The sequence below is a fragment of the Nicrophorus vespilloides genome, unplaced genomic scaffold (assembly GCF_001412225.1).
Source record: "Nicrophorus vespilloides isolate i.1.1-1 unplaced genomic scaffold, Nicve_v1.0, whole genome shotgun sequence".
In the NCBI taxonomy this organism is placed as follows: domain Eukaryota; kingdom Metazoa; phylum Arthropoda; class Insecta; order Coleoptera; family Silphidae; genus Nicrophorus; species Nicrophorus vespilloides.
Window position 1 is genome coordinate 175,831 of NW_017099972.1, and position 16,636 is coordinate 192,466.

Consider the following 16,636-nt stretch of genomic DNA (forward strand, 5'->3'; position numbering starts at 1 on the left):
ATTAACAGAAAATATTATTTATACCTGTAAATAATGAATTAGCTAAGTTAGGATAACATTTTTGATTAAACAAACATTTTATATACATTAAATGAAGAAATAATACGAAACTTAATTTACTACTTATTAACGAGATTTAACACCTGCAAAGGGATTGATGACTTTGGCGGAGCATCCCTCGCAACCGCAAACAGTAGGCACAGCCACCTGCTTCTTAAACTTGTATCCATCCTCACATGTTAACTCTATTAACAAAGGACTATACTTTGTGGCGCGACAACACGAGCAAATTGATTCGTGACTTCCGCTCTCTGCAAAAAAAATGGTAGATATTAATATTAAGAACTAAAGTAATTAAAGTTAATTTACTTGTGTTAAAGACGGTGGATGAGTGGCAAGTACCCACGCATTCTGTGAATCCTTTCAAAGCTTCAACATTTTTACAAATTCCGTGCGGTGCTCTTTCAGCAACAACTATTCCAACAGATTTAGTTGCGGGTATTTCTTCAGGCATGCATTGACTTTGTGCCTCAGACGTGATGTTGCAATATTTACAGCAGCCTTTAACAATAATGTGATCCTTTGGACAATCGTCCAAGATTTTCGGGCAAGACTCGTGTTGGCTGTTTACTGAAAATTGGTCCAAGTATTTGTCGCAGCTAAAGGTTGTGCAACCATCTGCTGAAGTCCAATTCTCTCCCGGTGACTTGAGCTCATCACCGATTACGCAAGCAACTTGCACGCAATCACCGCAACACTCTGTCTTAGACTCGACGTATTCCCAGCCCTTGGCGCAATCTTTGTTACATTTCTGAACGCTCTCTTGTTTAAGAAGTTCTCCGTACTTGGATTCAACGCACGAAATAGTCTTGCATTTATCACCATCAGGTGATGGCCAAGTGTGTCCCACAGAGTAAACATTGTAACCAGCTTTGCAGGCAGTCATCCTGTGTTTCTTGCAGCATTCACCTTCAACTGGAATAAAATCGTAAACGTATTCCCTCAGTTGCTCTTGTGGAATATCCGGGCATACAACCATCACTGATTGAATTTGCATCTGTAAATCATACAAAATTTAAATAATGAAATGTTTCAAATTAATATTACAAAAGATCGAGTCTTCAGTTCACTTACAGTTCCATTAAGGTTAATGCAGAAGTAATTAGTGCAGTGATCAGCAGAAGACCATTCCTCTCCAACCTGTTTAACTACTCCATCGACAACGCAACCGACAGCTTTGCAAGAACCGCAGCATTCTTTGCTTTCAGGTGTAGCTGGTTTGTATTCAGATCCAAGCTCGCATTTCTCATCACAACTGATCGATTGGGTGGAGATTGCAATTCCGTATTTATCATTTTTAACGCATTCCATTTTGGTGCAATAATCTCCTTCCGGTGTCCATTTCTCCCCAACCTTGCGTACTTTACCTTCGTGTTTGCAAGCTTCTCTCTTGATTTCCGAGCAGCATATACCGTAGATTTTATTTGCGACCAACTCGTAATCGTTGTAATCACTCGAAGAAGTAATGGCAGGACATTCGGTTTCGGAACATACCGATTGATAACCGGTGCTATTGGAACCGTAACATTTGCAATCTCTGCATGGCCCATCCTGCCAAGTTTCATCAACTTCCTTGAGGACCTTTTGCTTTTCATATTTGGACCTCACCCTTTCACCACCGTCTTCGGCAGCAATGTATCCCAAATTCACAATACATTTCTGTGGAGGTTCGCAGATCCATTCAGGACAGCACTTGCCATTACCCACATTTTCTTTCAATTTATGGAATTCTTCGCATATCGGTGCTTTCGGGCATTTTTCCGTTTTGCAAACCAAATTGACGACTGGACAACATCCAGCGTCATTTAATACTTTCATCATGCCAGGTTCCAGGGTTGGGTCGTAGGTCATATCATATTTGTCGCAATCTTCGATTGGTTTGCAAACGCATACGAACTGTTGACAGCCATCAGATTTGGTTTCCAATTTCATTATTTGTCCTGGGGCACAATTTAGCTTGTGTGGTGGTTCGCAAGTGGGGCCAGCAGTCGCCGCGGGTACTGAAAATATAATCATTAATTTTGGAAATTATTATAAAAAAAAATGATATGTACCGCAGATGTATTTATCGCAGCATTCGTTTTCGTTTTTGTTCAATTTTACGGGAATTAGTCCCCTCTGGCATACGGTTTCGGCAGCTGGGCAATGTTTAGTCTCGCACTTCATGGAAGATCCAACACATTCGCAGGTAGTGCAAGCATCCTTTTGCCAAACATCACCTGGATGATGTCCTTCATCATCACATACAACGCACATTTTTTCTTCCACACAGGTGTTGTTCATCATGACCTTTCCTTCTGGACAGAAGCAACCGTCGGTGGGTATCTGAATGCAATGTTTGGATTTGTCTTTGTTCTTGATTGATTCGCAGGTCTTCAAACAGCCACCGCACGATTTGTATTCTTGATCTTCAGTGCATTTAGGAGCCGGACAAAGATCCGACCTCCATTTAACGCAAAAACCATTGCTCTGGCATTCGCGACCATACGCGGCTATAGCTTGGCAAGCCAATTCCGGATGACCACCGCACGTATCCTTTCTGCACCATTCTATGAACATGCCTGGATCTAATACTGGGTGACACTAAAAGAAAAACAATTATATAGTATAAGTGCATATGTGTTTGCATACACATTATAACATATGTTATAATACATAATCAATGCAAAATATTTTACAAGCGTCTAACAAAATTATTGTTTTCTGTAATTAACAACATTAGTTATGATTTTGTAATTAATGTTTTTTTATATCTATTCTAAAAATAGAAGCTGTTGTTGTTGTCAAGATGAAGTTTAACCTGTCAGTAGTATATAATTGTAACTGAGTATAGAACGTTCTTCATTATCCAAATTTCGTTGTAAGAAATGTCGGGTCTCAGAGGGCACGTAGTAGTCGGTGGTGGTACCGGCTTCGTCGGCCGTCACCTGTGTCGCGTTTTACGCAACAAAGGATATGGGGTGACCGTTGTGTCCAGGAGACCCGACATGAACTGTATGGGTTGGCAGGAGCTCAAGGTTAGAGGTTTGCCAACGGAGACTACAGCCGTAGTCAATTTGGCAGGACAAAATATCCTCGACTTTAAGCACAGATGGACTGAGGAGTTCAAACGTGTAGTATGGAACTCAAGGATAAGCACAACCCATACACTAGCTAAATTAATTGAAAGAAGCAATTCGAGAGTGTCTTCCTTCACAGTGATGTCAGGCGTTGGTATCTATGAACCGTTACCCGGAATGGTCTATGCCGAGAAGAGCCACGTACACGATTTCGACTTTTTTTCGAGGATGTGTTTGGAATTAGAACAGGCTGGAAAGCTTTCGGGTCATTTAAATTGTAGACAGATCGCGATTAGGAGTGGAGTTGTTCTGGGATACGACGGTGGTATGGTGAAGAACCTTTACCTGCCCTTCTACCTAGGGCTTGGAGGACCTGTGAATCCAGGGAATCAACCACTACCTTGGATTCATGTGCGAGATTTAGCTAGACTAATATGTTACTCGATTGAAAATAATAAGATGAATGGTGCTGTTAATGGGGTCGCACCTCAACTCATAACCAACCAGGAATTTTCTAAAGCGTTCGCCAAAGCAATGAATAGGCCATCATGGTTCCCAGTTCCTGCTTCAATGCTAAAGATAATACTACAAGAGGATAGAGCAAACATGCTTTTGAAAGGACAAAAAGTTATGCCCAACAAAGCTGTCTCACTGGGATTCCAATATATTTATCCAAATATTGAATTGGCATGTGAAGACGTTATAAAACCAATTCCCCCAGACCCGTTCGCATCAAATACAATCAATTAGTAATATGTATGCTTTCATGTAGTCTCTTGTAAAAATAAATAGTAAATGTCTTACTTGAGCGTATCTTTCAATATCGACCAATTGTACGCAAGGATCATCATTGACATCCATTTCGGTGCACTCTTCCTTTGGCAAATTGGAGCAGGTCTCCCTCGTCATTCCAGGTAATTTGTCATAAAACCACGATGGTCCAAGAACGTCGGCATCAGTTGTTACCAATCCTTCGGGTGTTCGCATATCGTTTTCAGGATCCTTGTTGCAATCTCCGCATAAACCTTCCAACTTTCCACCATACCGATGCGATGGGGCTTTCACGGAAACGCCGAGAGACGGGAAGTAAATGCTAACCTCTACTTGCGCCTTTGTAAGGAGAATCTTAAGATGCTTAGACTTGGTTTCTCTCACATTAGCCCAATCCGCGATTACTGTAAAATCATCGATCCTTTCTGCATCCACGATTAACTTCAGGTTGTTCTTGATTCCATCAAACAGAATGTGGATCTTGTGCCCTTGGTATAAAATAGTAACCTTGCCAACGCATGTTTTATCTTTGTTATCTCTGCACGGAGCATTGGTTACAAGCACTTGGAATTGATGTTCGTCATGGTATTTTTCCAATACATCGCGTGACATAACGTAAACGCAATTTCCGTTAACAGTGAAATTTGTATCATCATATGTTACATACTGCAAGTGAGGTAGGACGTTGCATTCGCAATCTTTGCAGGTAGACGCTTTGATACAAGAATCTCCTTTACGAACCAAACCTGGCGGGCAATAGCATCCTGGGAAGCAAACGTTGGGAAGTTTCGGACAGATATTAGGATCCGAAATAGTTTCACATGTAGGTTCGCAACGTCTTCTGTAGCAATCGTGATGGACCAAAGGAGCCTCACATTCAACAGCTAAAATTATTTATATGTAATATTAATTCAAATTTAAATTAAAGTAACTTACGGCATTCGTGCAACATTCTCCAATCGGTGAGTTCTATGTCGTTGTCAGCGGTCATGCAATCAACAACGAACGTTTCCAGAGCTTTGCAACGACATTGGTCTTCAGCTGTTGAATTATCAACAGCGTTCTGCAAGCAAGCACATGTTGATTCCAGGCATCGTGAAATGAAGGTATCAACAACGATAACTTTGCTGCACGGACTGAGCACTTGACTCTTCACTTGATTGCACATATCCCATGCCTTGTTCTGTATATGAATTGGACAAGTCTTCGGTTCGCATTTCTCTTTGTCATAGCCCCAGCTGTCTCCAAATTCGGCAGTTGTTCTAGCCTCTTCCCCTGCGGGTTTTCTTTTATCGTCAGCTCCATTGTCATTGTAGAATCCACACAATCCATCGACTTTGCCGAGCAGTTTACTAGAAACTCCAACTTTCACGTTGCTCTGCGTATCCCAGATCACCCAGAATCCGTAGTGGTTTGAAACGAATAATAGAGTTTGACCGATGCGAGATATAGTGAAAGATTGTGATTGACTTCCGATTTTCTTCGTCTGGGTAACGCTGTAAGTGAAACCATCATATTCAACGCTCAAATCTGGATTGAACTTGAAGACATGGTCGTCGTGGTTTACGATCAAACTTTTCGTACAGTATTTCTCATTGCATATTTTCTTTACTGAAAATGAGAAGAGAATAGAATTTATATAAGTAAAAAAAATTAATAATAATAATTAACGTACGTCCAATGGTCCATTCCATTTTATCCAAATCCCTAACTAGGATATGATCACAAATATCATATTTGTATTCAGTGTCATCAAAAGTATTAAACGTCCTTCCGGTAACATTGCAAATTGCGTCCGGTGCAGGCGGAGGAGAGCAATCGTATCTTGGACAAAGCTTTGATCTATCCTTAACATCTTCCTCGTTGAACTCCAAATTGTAACCTGGAGGACATCTTGCCGGTGGGCAGGGTTTTCCAGGTATGAATTCTGGTGGTGGTCGATTCGAGACGCATTTATATTCGGGACAAACTGATTTATCAGCGAGCATTGTCTTATCAGATTTTGCTGGAACCTGGGATACTTGGGAACCATCCTTGATTCCGCCTTTAGTACCTCCTTTGGTCTTCTTTGGTAGGTAATTGGTTTTCTTAGGGACTTTCTGTGCTTGAGTCGAGAACATTGTCCAGTAATACGAATTCAATCGTTGTGACCTCGCAGGCTTCTTTTGAATGACTTTATAACCTGGAGGGCATTCCACTTTTGGACATGCCTTGGTCATTGCTGAAAAAATAACAAAATATGTTAAATAAGGATCTTATAGATATAAAAATAATATTTACATTCGCTAACTTTGGTAGTTCCAATTAAAGGCTCAATGGTGGTAGTTGGTACTTCGGTTGTTTTACAATTCACCTCATCGTCGGGGCAATCTTGGATTCCATCGCACCAAGACGTTTGATTAATGCAAATGTTACTGGTTGGACAAAGTACAGTGCCTGGGTCACAAGGTAAACAAACGCATCCGCAAGTGCTAGTAACGATACTCTTAAGACCTTCATCGCATTTGTCGCAAACTTTAGGTGTACAGTGTGAAACTCCACCCAGTTTACAGATGCATTGCGAGCAATCTTCTTTCTCGAATACCGTACCGATGGAATAACTAAGAAGATATCATATTATTACATCAAGTACTTTAATTTAAATAAATGTCTTACGGAATATGTCCAATAACGCATGGGCATTCCGGTCGAGAAACGCAGTTTTCTCCGTCAAACCAAAGATGTGGTGGGCAACGACAAGCTGCTAATTCCAATTCAGATTCTGTCGTTCCTGGACAGCTATTGCACGGGGATGGGGCTTCAGTTGCCACTGGTTCTTCAATTATTGCTGCAATGATTACAGTTTAATTTAAAAGCTTATTAATTCATTTAGAGTTATCTTACGGTAAGGTTCAAAACATCCATGCAATTCGATCCTAAGAGCGATATTCTTTTGCCATTTTACTGGGAAGATTTTCACGTAAGTAGCCAAAATTGGTAGATCGAAGTTATTGATCAACGGAGAATTCTCGTCGTAATTGCCCAAGAATGTGCGCTCGGTCTTGAGCTCGTCCAAAATCGGATTCCAATCCTTTCCATTGCTCGAGTATTTGACTTTAAAGGCTGTGACCCATCCAGCTGGACCTCCTTTAGTCACAAAACCGGTGATGTTACGTGGCCCCATCAAATTAAACTCAATCCATTCTGTAGGAGAATTGGTCATAGGTCTCCAGACATTTGATCCCTTAATGTTCAAATATTTCTTAGAATTATTTGGCCCGTATTCGGAGCTGACTACAACTTGTTGGTCGGACATTGTTCCATCGCCTAAGCCCATTGGATCAAAACATTGATCGAATTTGGGTGTGACTAATCCGTAGGAGGTAGTAGTGGTGCGTGTAACTCCACATCCAATAAATTCCACTCTCAATGCGATATTTTGATGCCAGGTTTGGGGATTAACCCTAATTAATTTAGCTTCAATTGGTTCGTTGAACATTTGTTTGACCGGCGAATTACCATCCAATGATCCACGGAATACCTACCATAGTAATAAATTAGAGTTCAAAATATAATATATTAATGACACGTACCTCCGGCTTCTTGTTCTTGTCGGTTACAAAGCTATACGTTTCTCCATCATTGCTGTAAAGAACTTTAAAACTGGTAACAAATTCAGCGTAAAGCGGACTTCCTTTAATTACGATTCCGTAAACGGGTTCCGGTTTACCGAAATTAATTTGCAAATATTGATCTTTGTTTGTATCCTTGGGCATCCAACTTCCACCTATACGTAAAGAATATATTTATTTTTAATTTAAAGTATTAAATATTACTTACCATTATCAGCAGTTATTTGGCTGTTGATTCTGGAGTGTTTCGCCTCAAACGAAGCACCCAACACAGTGCTAGCTGAGAATGCATCATCAGGTAGAGGTTGATCACCTTGTATTAAATCAGTGTACCTAAACAACGAAAATTGAGTATGTTAACGCTTAGAAGTATATACTAAGATCTTACATGTCGGGGTTGCATTCTTTCGGAGGTGTTACTGTGTTTACAACCATAATAGTTGGTTCCGTTACGTATTTAGGTTGTCCAGAAACGGTTTCAATGACATCTGGTAAAATTGTGTATGCTTCCTCTTCATCACCACAGGTACTCTTGTCGCAAGTGTAATAATTATCAATGCATTGACACAGCATGCAGTCAGATTCTTTAACGACGGTTCCGGGCTGCAAAGTAAATAATTTAATGTAATCAAGCATTTTTTTTTCATTGCTTAATTAATTACTTTAACGGGTTTTCCATCGTGGTCGGTGCACATGCAATTTTGAATTGCAACGCAGGTGTTGTTATTGGCCCAAACCATGCCCGTAGGACAAGTTCTTTGCTTATTGGCAGACACGCAACTGGATTCGCAGATGGTGTTACCCTTACATAAACCACTTTCTTTGACAATGTAAGAATAGTGCAGACACATACGGTCGCATTCGATGGCACACGAGTCCATGACATAACCATCCGGACAGGCAGGTTCACCTTTGTCAAGAATATCTTCTTCTATTCCGGCCGTTACGACTTCCGGTTCATTACCTACTTCCGAAATAGTTTCTTTCGTTACTAAAACAATACGTATTTTTTGAATGAATAAATAACTAAATCAAAAATCTCTGTAAATTAATGCTCACTTTGTTCCTCGCATTGTGGTTTGATCTTCAAGACATTCTGTGGCCAATCGCAAATCATCGTATCCGGATTATACAGCATGTTCGGTCCGCAAGTCTTCTCAACCAATCCCGTGATTGGAGAGCACTGCCTAAACTTGTGACAATCGTCTGGATGTTCTTCATTGGGTTTCCTAACATCGCATGGTACAACAGTAGTCACAGGTTCCTCCTCTGTTTCAATTAAGAGAAAAAAAGAAGTTATTTTCTAAATTTTAGTTAATTTTTAATCATTTTTTACCGCATTTGCATAAAACTCGAATCTCGAAATCGGGACAAGGGCGTTGTCCTTTCCTTGATTGGCAGATCAAACCTTTCTCTAAACTGCATTCCACATCAACTCCAGTTTCCTTGTAGTGTTTATGAGTCCTTACTGTACGACATTCAATGTTCGCAATTTTATCTTGCGGACAACGAGCAGGTCCTTTTAAGTTGTTCTGCAATTAAATTAGAAATAAAAATACATACTATTCCTCTATTCTAGTTATAGTTATTACCATTATAATGTCGTCAGGCAATGGTTCCACATCAGTGAATTTATTGTTCATTTTAGATTTTGTTTTGGCGCCAACATTCTGAATTTTATCCTGATTGATCCATTCGGTCCAACCTGATTTACATTGGTTCAATTGTTCCATTTGATGGGTGATAGGTCCTTCAGTTTTTGGTGTAGTCTAATAATGACGTTTTAAATGTCTTGTTTGTTCACAATTACTAGAGTTTCTACTTACTACTTCAATAGCGCAGGTGGTGCCCTTACAAGATTTCCTTCCTCTCGAACAGTAGCAACTTCTGCAAGCGTCTTCCTCCATCAAATCTCCTTCATAGTATACAATTCCATCAACTTCCAAGCAGACAGGCTTGCACAAACTCTTTGGCACGCAATCATTAAGCGATGAATTGGAGTAGACGAATCCGGCTGGACATGGTTTAGGTTCGCATCCTTCGACGCAACTGTCCTCCTTGCACAATTTGCTCAAAGGACTCTGCACCAATAAATTGTCGCACGTTTCTACTGGACAAGTAGATACACAAGGACTGTACGAAGAACATCTTTCATCACATTGGATTGCTACACGGAAATTGTTATTAAATTAAGTGCAAACAGAAATGTTATCCATCTTACGACACAACTCTTGGCTTCTCCATTTGATCGGGACTCCTCTATTGTTACATTCTTGAGCATAAGCGGCAATTGCAGTGCAAAGACATTCACAATCTCCTCCCTGGTCACAAGCGCAAGAATCAAAAACGCAGTTGTCCAAGTAACTGTCAACTGGGACTTCTGAATGACATGGAGCGAATGTAGAGGACTTCAAAATGCCGCATTCTTTCAACGCCCAAATTTTCCTGTCAGGTCTTTGTATGCAAGTGTCTGTAATTTCATGAGCTTCCGGACAATACGATTGCAGTTTCCAAGAATCACCGAACAACCTAGCAGAAACCTCTGTTAATCCGCCGGAAGGTGTTTGGAAGTCATCGTTCTCATTGTCGTTGTAGTTACCGCAAAGTCCTTTAACCTGTAGATTTGTAGTGGTTAAATAATAATCCTATTGGATTATTAAAAACAAATATTTACCTTATTTTTCCACCTTGGATCAACTTTAACGTAAACCCTTGTACCCTTGTCCCAATGCACAATTAATCCTAAATCAGCAGCCTCAACTATGACGAACAAGTCGCGATTGCGTACGGTGAAACGGTTGAAGACTTGGGTGAAGGGAACTTTTTTGCCTCTGGTCAGAGTGATACTTTCTGGTCCGATTTTGATGGTCAAAGATTTTGAACAACTAACTCCAAGAGTTCCACACGGAACGTTCTAAATGGATACAGAATAGTTAAGATATAAATATTTTTGGCAATCAAACAATTTACCTGTATGGTGACATCGAAGTTATCCGCCTCTAATACTCCTTTCGCTAAAACGTAATCGCATTGGCCCTGGTAATCGAACATTTTTCCATCGAAAGTCTTGAAATGAGAATCGCCCCAAGCGGTGCACTGTGCAGAACATTGACGATTCGTGCAATCCCATTTTCCGTTTTGACATTTACTATGAATATTTTCGATTAATTTAAAGTCCTAGTATTATTATTCAAAAATCTCTTACCATGTGTTGCAATCGTTTTGGACAACGGAATTCTCTTTGTAGCTTCGACCACCGTGATGACATGGACATTCGGATGGCCTCACGCATATTTTACTTTGTGTATCAAGCACGTAACCTTGTTTACATTCGCATCCGGGATGGCAAATTCCAGCACTCACAAAGTCTTCCTCGTGCATATTCTATACCAAATCGATATTAAACTAAGAATTCACTAGTAGGTGTTTAATACATACTTTGCATGTTGTAGGTTCAACCGATTCGCAAGTGGTGAAAACAAAGTTTCGGGTAGCGTTGCACTTGGACTTTAAATCGCTGGCCCTTGGGAATTGTTTGATTTCATCTGGTTTAGCAGGTTTGCAAGTCCATTGGGCATTAATGCAAGTGCTAATAATAAAATTAATATATTGTAATAGATTTTAATTAATGTATGTATTTACCAGAGTTCCAATCCTTTGCTGGCAGGTCTAACTTCTTTGTATCCAGCAGCGAAATCCAATCCGTCGTGTCTACAACCACAACGACCAATTGGAACGCATTCACCTTTATTGTCCAAAGTCTGTCCTTCTGGGCAATTGCAGCCTTCGACGCAACGTTGTTTACAATCAGGTCTATCAGTAACATCGTTGCAAGTTCTGGTGCAAGGATTTCCGCACACTTGATAAGTTTGTCCAGCAGGACAAGTAACTCCACATTCGCGAACTTCAGACCTCCATCCTAATTTAACTCCTTTAGCTGCGCACTCTTCGGCATAGGCGGCTAACATCGGACACAAGCATCTTGAAGCCTTTCCTTCGCACGAGCACATATCGTATAAACAGTCTTGATAGAATGGCTCAGGATCAACATACCAATGACAACCTAGTAATAAAAATGTTAGTGATATAATCCCAACATATTTTTAAATCAATATATTTACCGGCAAATACGTCGGATTTCAAATGTTTGCAATATCCTTCAGCGGCGGCTTTGTTGTGAACGTTCATCTCGCATGGATGAGATTTTAACTTGTCAGGGATGTCATTGCACTTTTCATGAGTTTTCCATTTATTGGCGAAAGGAATAACGGATTGTTCAACGTCGTTTTCAGGAGTCACAAAATCGTCTTTCTGGTTGTCATTGAAAGTACCGCAAAGACCTTGCGTTCTACCTTTGAATGAGGATGGAACATCTACGTAAGCTCTCGTAAGACCATCCCACCAAACTTCAACGCCATTGGGTAATTCAACTGAAAAAAGTATTTAGAATATGCTATTGTCAATATTGAAGATCTTACCTATCATGAAAATGGATGAGACACTCCTCACAGTAATATCCGCAACTTTGTATGGAAGTTTTGTTATTTCCAAACCGTTAACTGTTAACTCGTGGTTCTGTTTAAGTTTGATGGTTTGTCCACCATACTTAACGGTAACAGTTTTAGTGCAAGAGGGCAAACCTGTTGAAATGCTGCTAGGGAAGTTCATAGCTTGAGAAATGGTGCCGCTGCAAGCCACGTTCTCAGCTTCGATTTCAGTATCATTGGTTTTCATTAGATAGTATGAGCATTGTCCCATGAAATCGTATCGTTTCCCATCGAAGGTGATGTAATGAGGATCTCCCAATGCCGAGCATCTGGCACCGCAAGCGACCTGAGTGCAAATCCATTGTCCTTCGGAGCAAGTACAAGTGTTACAGTCTTTTGGTACGCTCGATCCCGAAGGAAAATCTTTTCCGCGCAATCTGCAAGGACATTTATCTCTGGTGATGCATTTACCATCATGCATAACTGTTCCAATTGGACAGTAGCAACCCTCTTCGCAACCTTCAGTTTTTTCTACCGAAGCTCCGCAGACTGCTTGACCGCCCACTGGAGCGCAGGGCATGTAAACATGACCTCCCGTACATTTCATTGCTGCAAGAAATTTGACAAGTTATGAAATATATTGGAAATATTAGAAAATTCGTTAACTTACGACACGTTTTTTCGTCTCTCCATATACCCAAATCATTGACACCGTTGTAAGCGCAAGCTCTTACAAAGACGTTGACTGTTTCGCAAGCACACTCCTCGGGGTCAGAGCTTTCGCAAGAGCAGTAATCCCAGCGGCAAGCGTCCAAGAGTACAGTAGTATCCAATACCTAAACATTTGTTTTAGTTACATTTTCACCAATTTTTGTTTGTATATCTTACAGCATGGCAACGAGCGAATCGTGCATCACTCAATAGTTTCTTGCAGAATTCGGTAGCCCTGTGTGATTGAGAACCGAAGATACCCGATCCTTGGCAAACGTGTTCTTCGGTAGGATTCGACTTGCAATCGTCTAAAATAACGTTAGGTAATAATAAAATAATGCAATAAATAGAAATATACTTTACCATTTAACTTATCAACTTGCCAGCTTTTAGCTAAAGTTACTAAGTTATTGGGTTGAGTACCGTCCTTGGAAGTTAAATCGTCTGAGGAGTCTCCGTCGAAATGACCGCAAAGACCTGCAGTTCTATTCCAGAGAGCTTCGTTTACTTCCAATTGAACCATTTGCTAAATAATTTAATATTATTAATAATCATTACAACATTTATTCAATGATAATAACTTACATGTCCGTCCCATTTTATCTTAGCTCCAACCGAATCCAAAGAAACAATAACGTAATGAGCCGACAATTCAGCGCGTAATCCAGGAACTTGTCCAGGAATAGGCAACGTCTTCTTCTTTCCAACCAAAATCGGTACGTTTTTATCTGAAAATAATATATATAATTAATACGTTTGATTGATGTTTAATTGCAGAAAATAAATTACTTGATTTCTTTAAAGTGTACTCTTTGTCCTGCAGGTAGATAGTGATGATTTTGTAACAATCGTTATGATTCTCTTTGCACGGATTGTTGGAAACGATGACACTGAAAGTGTTATCAACTGCATCCCGAGCTAACGTATGAGCGCAATCGGAGTGAACGCTGAAAACGCGACCATCGAAAGTCTTGAAATGAGATCCGCCCCAGGTGAAGCAAACTCCTGGTTTCGGTGTCCTTTCCTCAATGATGACGACTTGATGTTCCAAGGTACGATACTGCTTCAGCGGTATGATTTCCACATGGCTATCAACTGTGGGTGCCTAAAAACGAGGATTAATGATGCGTTTGAAATAAAACCATTATATTCATTCGTACAGCCATTTGATTCCATTTCGATGTAGACCAAAAATCATTGTCGTGTTTGTATTTGTTTCCATTGATCGTTAGAGAATTCATTGAAAAGCCCGTTTTGTAAAAACTGTGCGATGCTCCTTCCAGTGGGATTACATTAACGTTTTTAGCTGAATAATAAATATATCAATTAATTAGATCATTTTGAGGAAAGAATGAAACTTACGATAAACGCATTGTGGTACAGGTGATGGCAAGAAAACTCCTGTATCGTATGTGCAGGTATACAGTGATTCCGGGAAGAATTCGAATTGGATTCCTTCTGGACAAGAGATTGAACAACTGAACGAATCCAAATTGCCTGTGCAATTGTATGGTCCATTGAATTGCAGTTTCCTAGCACTGCACGCACTTGAAGCTGTGAAACAAGTGTACATTACTACAATTATTCATTAATTATTTGCAAGATTTCTTACAGTATTGGCACTGGGGTCCTCTGAAGTTCTGTGGACATTGGCATACATTCAATGATAAGCAGTTTCCTCCATTTTGGCAAGGAGGATCACATTTAGCTATAAAATAAAACATTAAGTTAATCTCCATAAATCCATTACAAGTAATTAATCCACTGATTATTACCTGAGCAATCAGGAACTGTGGCCCATCCTTGTTTGGTAGGTTCCCAACGTCCATTCTTGCATTCCATTGTTGTAATGCTGGAGCCTCCAGGGAATTCATGTCCAGGCATGCAGGAGATGGTGCAGATGCTAAAAAGTAAAATAAATTATTGAATTGTATCAACGAGCAACAGGTGATTAACTTACTTTGATCTGCAAGATCTCTTGGAATTCCTCGGCATGGATGGGTAATTGAAACAAGGCTTGTTCTCATACTGGCACTGTGGGCCGGAGAAGTTCTCTGGGCAATTGCACTTGTCCGGAGCAACACAGATACCATTGTTCTGGCACTGCGGCATGCAGATGGCTATAAGAATATGAAAGTTAGCACAAAAAACACACATTTAAAATCTAATATATTTACGTTCACAAGATGGAATTGATTCCCAGACACCATACTTGACACCCCAAACACCATTGGTGCAACTGAGGTAAATGCTCTGATCTCCATTGGGGAACTGATATCCAGAGATGCACTTGGCTACGCATCCACTGAACTTTGAGCAGGTAATACCTGAGTTGTACGGAGTCACAGGTTCTGTTCTGCATCCTGCAAAAATTGATTAAAACACTGATAAAATTATAAAGTACATGCAGGAAGTCTAATTTGAATTGTTAGCTTCCTGTTTTCAAAAGTAACACTCATAATCAACAAAGCGCTTATCGCTGAAACTGTTAACAAAGTTATAATTGACCAATTAAAAGTAATACAATTAATAGCTCACAATTGAATCTCAATTCGGAATATAACCTCAAATGCAGCTTCTTGTTGACAAAAACAAAACAAAGTTTATTTGATTTAAACAAAAGATCTTACCGCCATTATACTTTGCGTCTCCATAGTTTCCAGGTTTTCCGTAAGACGTCTTCGTTTTGGTCTTGGTTTTCGTGTAGGTTTTCACACCTTGGCTGAAATAATTTCATAAAATATTGTGTTTTAATCATGAAATATTAACATTCAATTGAAATTGTAATTGGATTACAAGTATAAACTTACTTAGGATTTCCTCCAAAAGCGCTGCCATATTTCGTTTTCAAAAAGCTCGGCACGTATTGGCTGAAAAAATTTCAAATTAAAGTCATTTTGAAAACCATTTTGATTCATTTATTAAGCGAGAAATAATTGTTTATCAATCATTAATTAATTAATTAATTGACTTTGTTTAAGTTTTAATTACATTAAACTTAAGTAAAATATAATTTTAATCAAATATTTAAATAGTTTTAGAACTTTGACAAACTTTAAAATTTGATGATACTTCAATGTCAATTAAATTAAATTGAAAAAATTAAGTTGTATTAAAGCTTAATAGTTAAATTATGTAATTTAATTATATATTTGTATATTGAACTTACGCATTCAATACGATGAAATGTCCCAATAGTATTGGGACAAGCAACTTCCAAAACATCTTTTGTCTTAAAGTTGTCTTTTCTCCATGGGATGAATGCACATGCAAGAACCGATTTAGAGGAACGAATTTGTATGATTTTGTTGCGAAACGTTGCTCTCGCCTTTATATAACATCTCTCCCACCAACAGTATCCCTGATTTCATCCCGTGTTTCACTGATTAGCCTTCAGAATTTTTCTTCCTCGTAGATGTAGGTGGATCGGAACAGGATGCGGTGAGAACGTAATCTTATGTTGTTTTTTTTATGTTGTTTTGTTTCAGGGTTCATATGGAGCCATTTATTTTGATAAATGAACATGAAATAAATAAATTTAAAAAAAAAAACAATGAAAACGAATCGTTTGGATAAAAAAAAAGGATGATAATAGTATATTTCTGTTGTACAAAAAAAAATGTGTCAAGGATCGTCTAATTGGGGGCTCCGTTTATCGTTCCCGGGATATTCCTAAAATGCCCCTGAAATCCTGTCCAGATAATGGCTTTCATGGTATTCGCAGATTGTGCGTTCTGTGAATTTAGGAATTCAATGATATATAAGCGTTGTGTAGGTGTTAAACTACCGTTGAATCATTGTAATTTCATTGATAATAACAATTAATATTTGCGTTTAAAAGAAGTTATGAGAATTATCAAAATATGTTCCTGAATTAAACTTTTATTAGAAATCCAAATTTGTTATCATTAATTTCAGATATATTATTTCAATCAAG

The 16,636-nt window shown here is 39.2% G+C and overlaps 2 protein-coding genes across 2 annotated transcripts; one reads left to right on the forward strand and one right to left on the reverse strand.

Moving 5' to 3' along the window:
- LOC108566429 (hemocytin) lies at positions 1-16,017 on the reverse strand. The gene is made up of 40 exons (XM_017926292.1): positions 15,869-16,017; positions 15,510-15,569; positions 15,330-15,421; positions 14,877-15,062; positions 14,660-14,819; positions 14,475-14,602; positions 14,312-14,407; positions 14,062-14,253; positions 13,860-14,005; positions 13,489-13,804; positions 13,285-13,427; positions 13,063-13,225; positions 12,877-13,007; positions 12,659-12,824; positions 11,980-12,597; positions 11,623-11,931; positions 11,144-11,564; positions 10,940-11,090; positions 10,707-10,885; positions 10,472-10,649; positions 10,176-10,415; positions 9,723-10,116; positions 9,328-9,668; positions 9,094-9,270; positions 8,838-9,033; positions 8,561-8,770; positions 8,164-8,492; positions 7,890-8,104; positions 7,710-7,834; positions 7,463-7,656; positions 6,774-7,410; positions 6,546-6,717; positions 6,171-6,490; positions 5,566-6,111; positions 4,827-5,501; positions 3,924-4,774; positions 2,115-2,643; positions 1,135-2,060; positions 370-1,057; positions 1-311 (listed from the first exon to the last, which is right to left on the reverse strand). The coding sequence occupies exons 1-40, from the start codon at positions 15,922-15,924 to the stop codon at positions 127-129; spliced, it is 11,841 nt and encodes a 3,946-aa protein (XP_017781781.1). The 5' UTR covers positions 15,925-16,017; the 3' UTR covers positions 1-126.
- Positions 2,861-3,922, forward strand: LOC108566430 (epimerase family protein SDR39U1). Its single transcript, XM_017926293.1, has one exon. The coding sequence runs from the start codon at positions 2,928-2,930 to the stop codon at positions 3,867-3,869; it is 942 nt and encodes a 313-aa protein (XP_017781782.1). The 5' UTR covers positions 2,861-2,927; the 3' UTR covers positions 3,870-3,922.
- Positions 16,018-16,636: the final 619 nt, after the last annotated feature.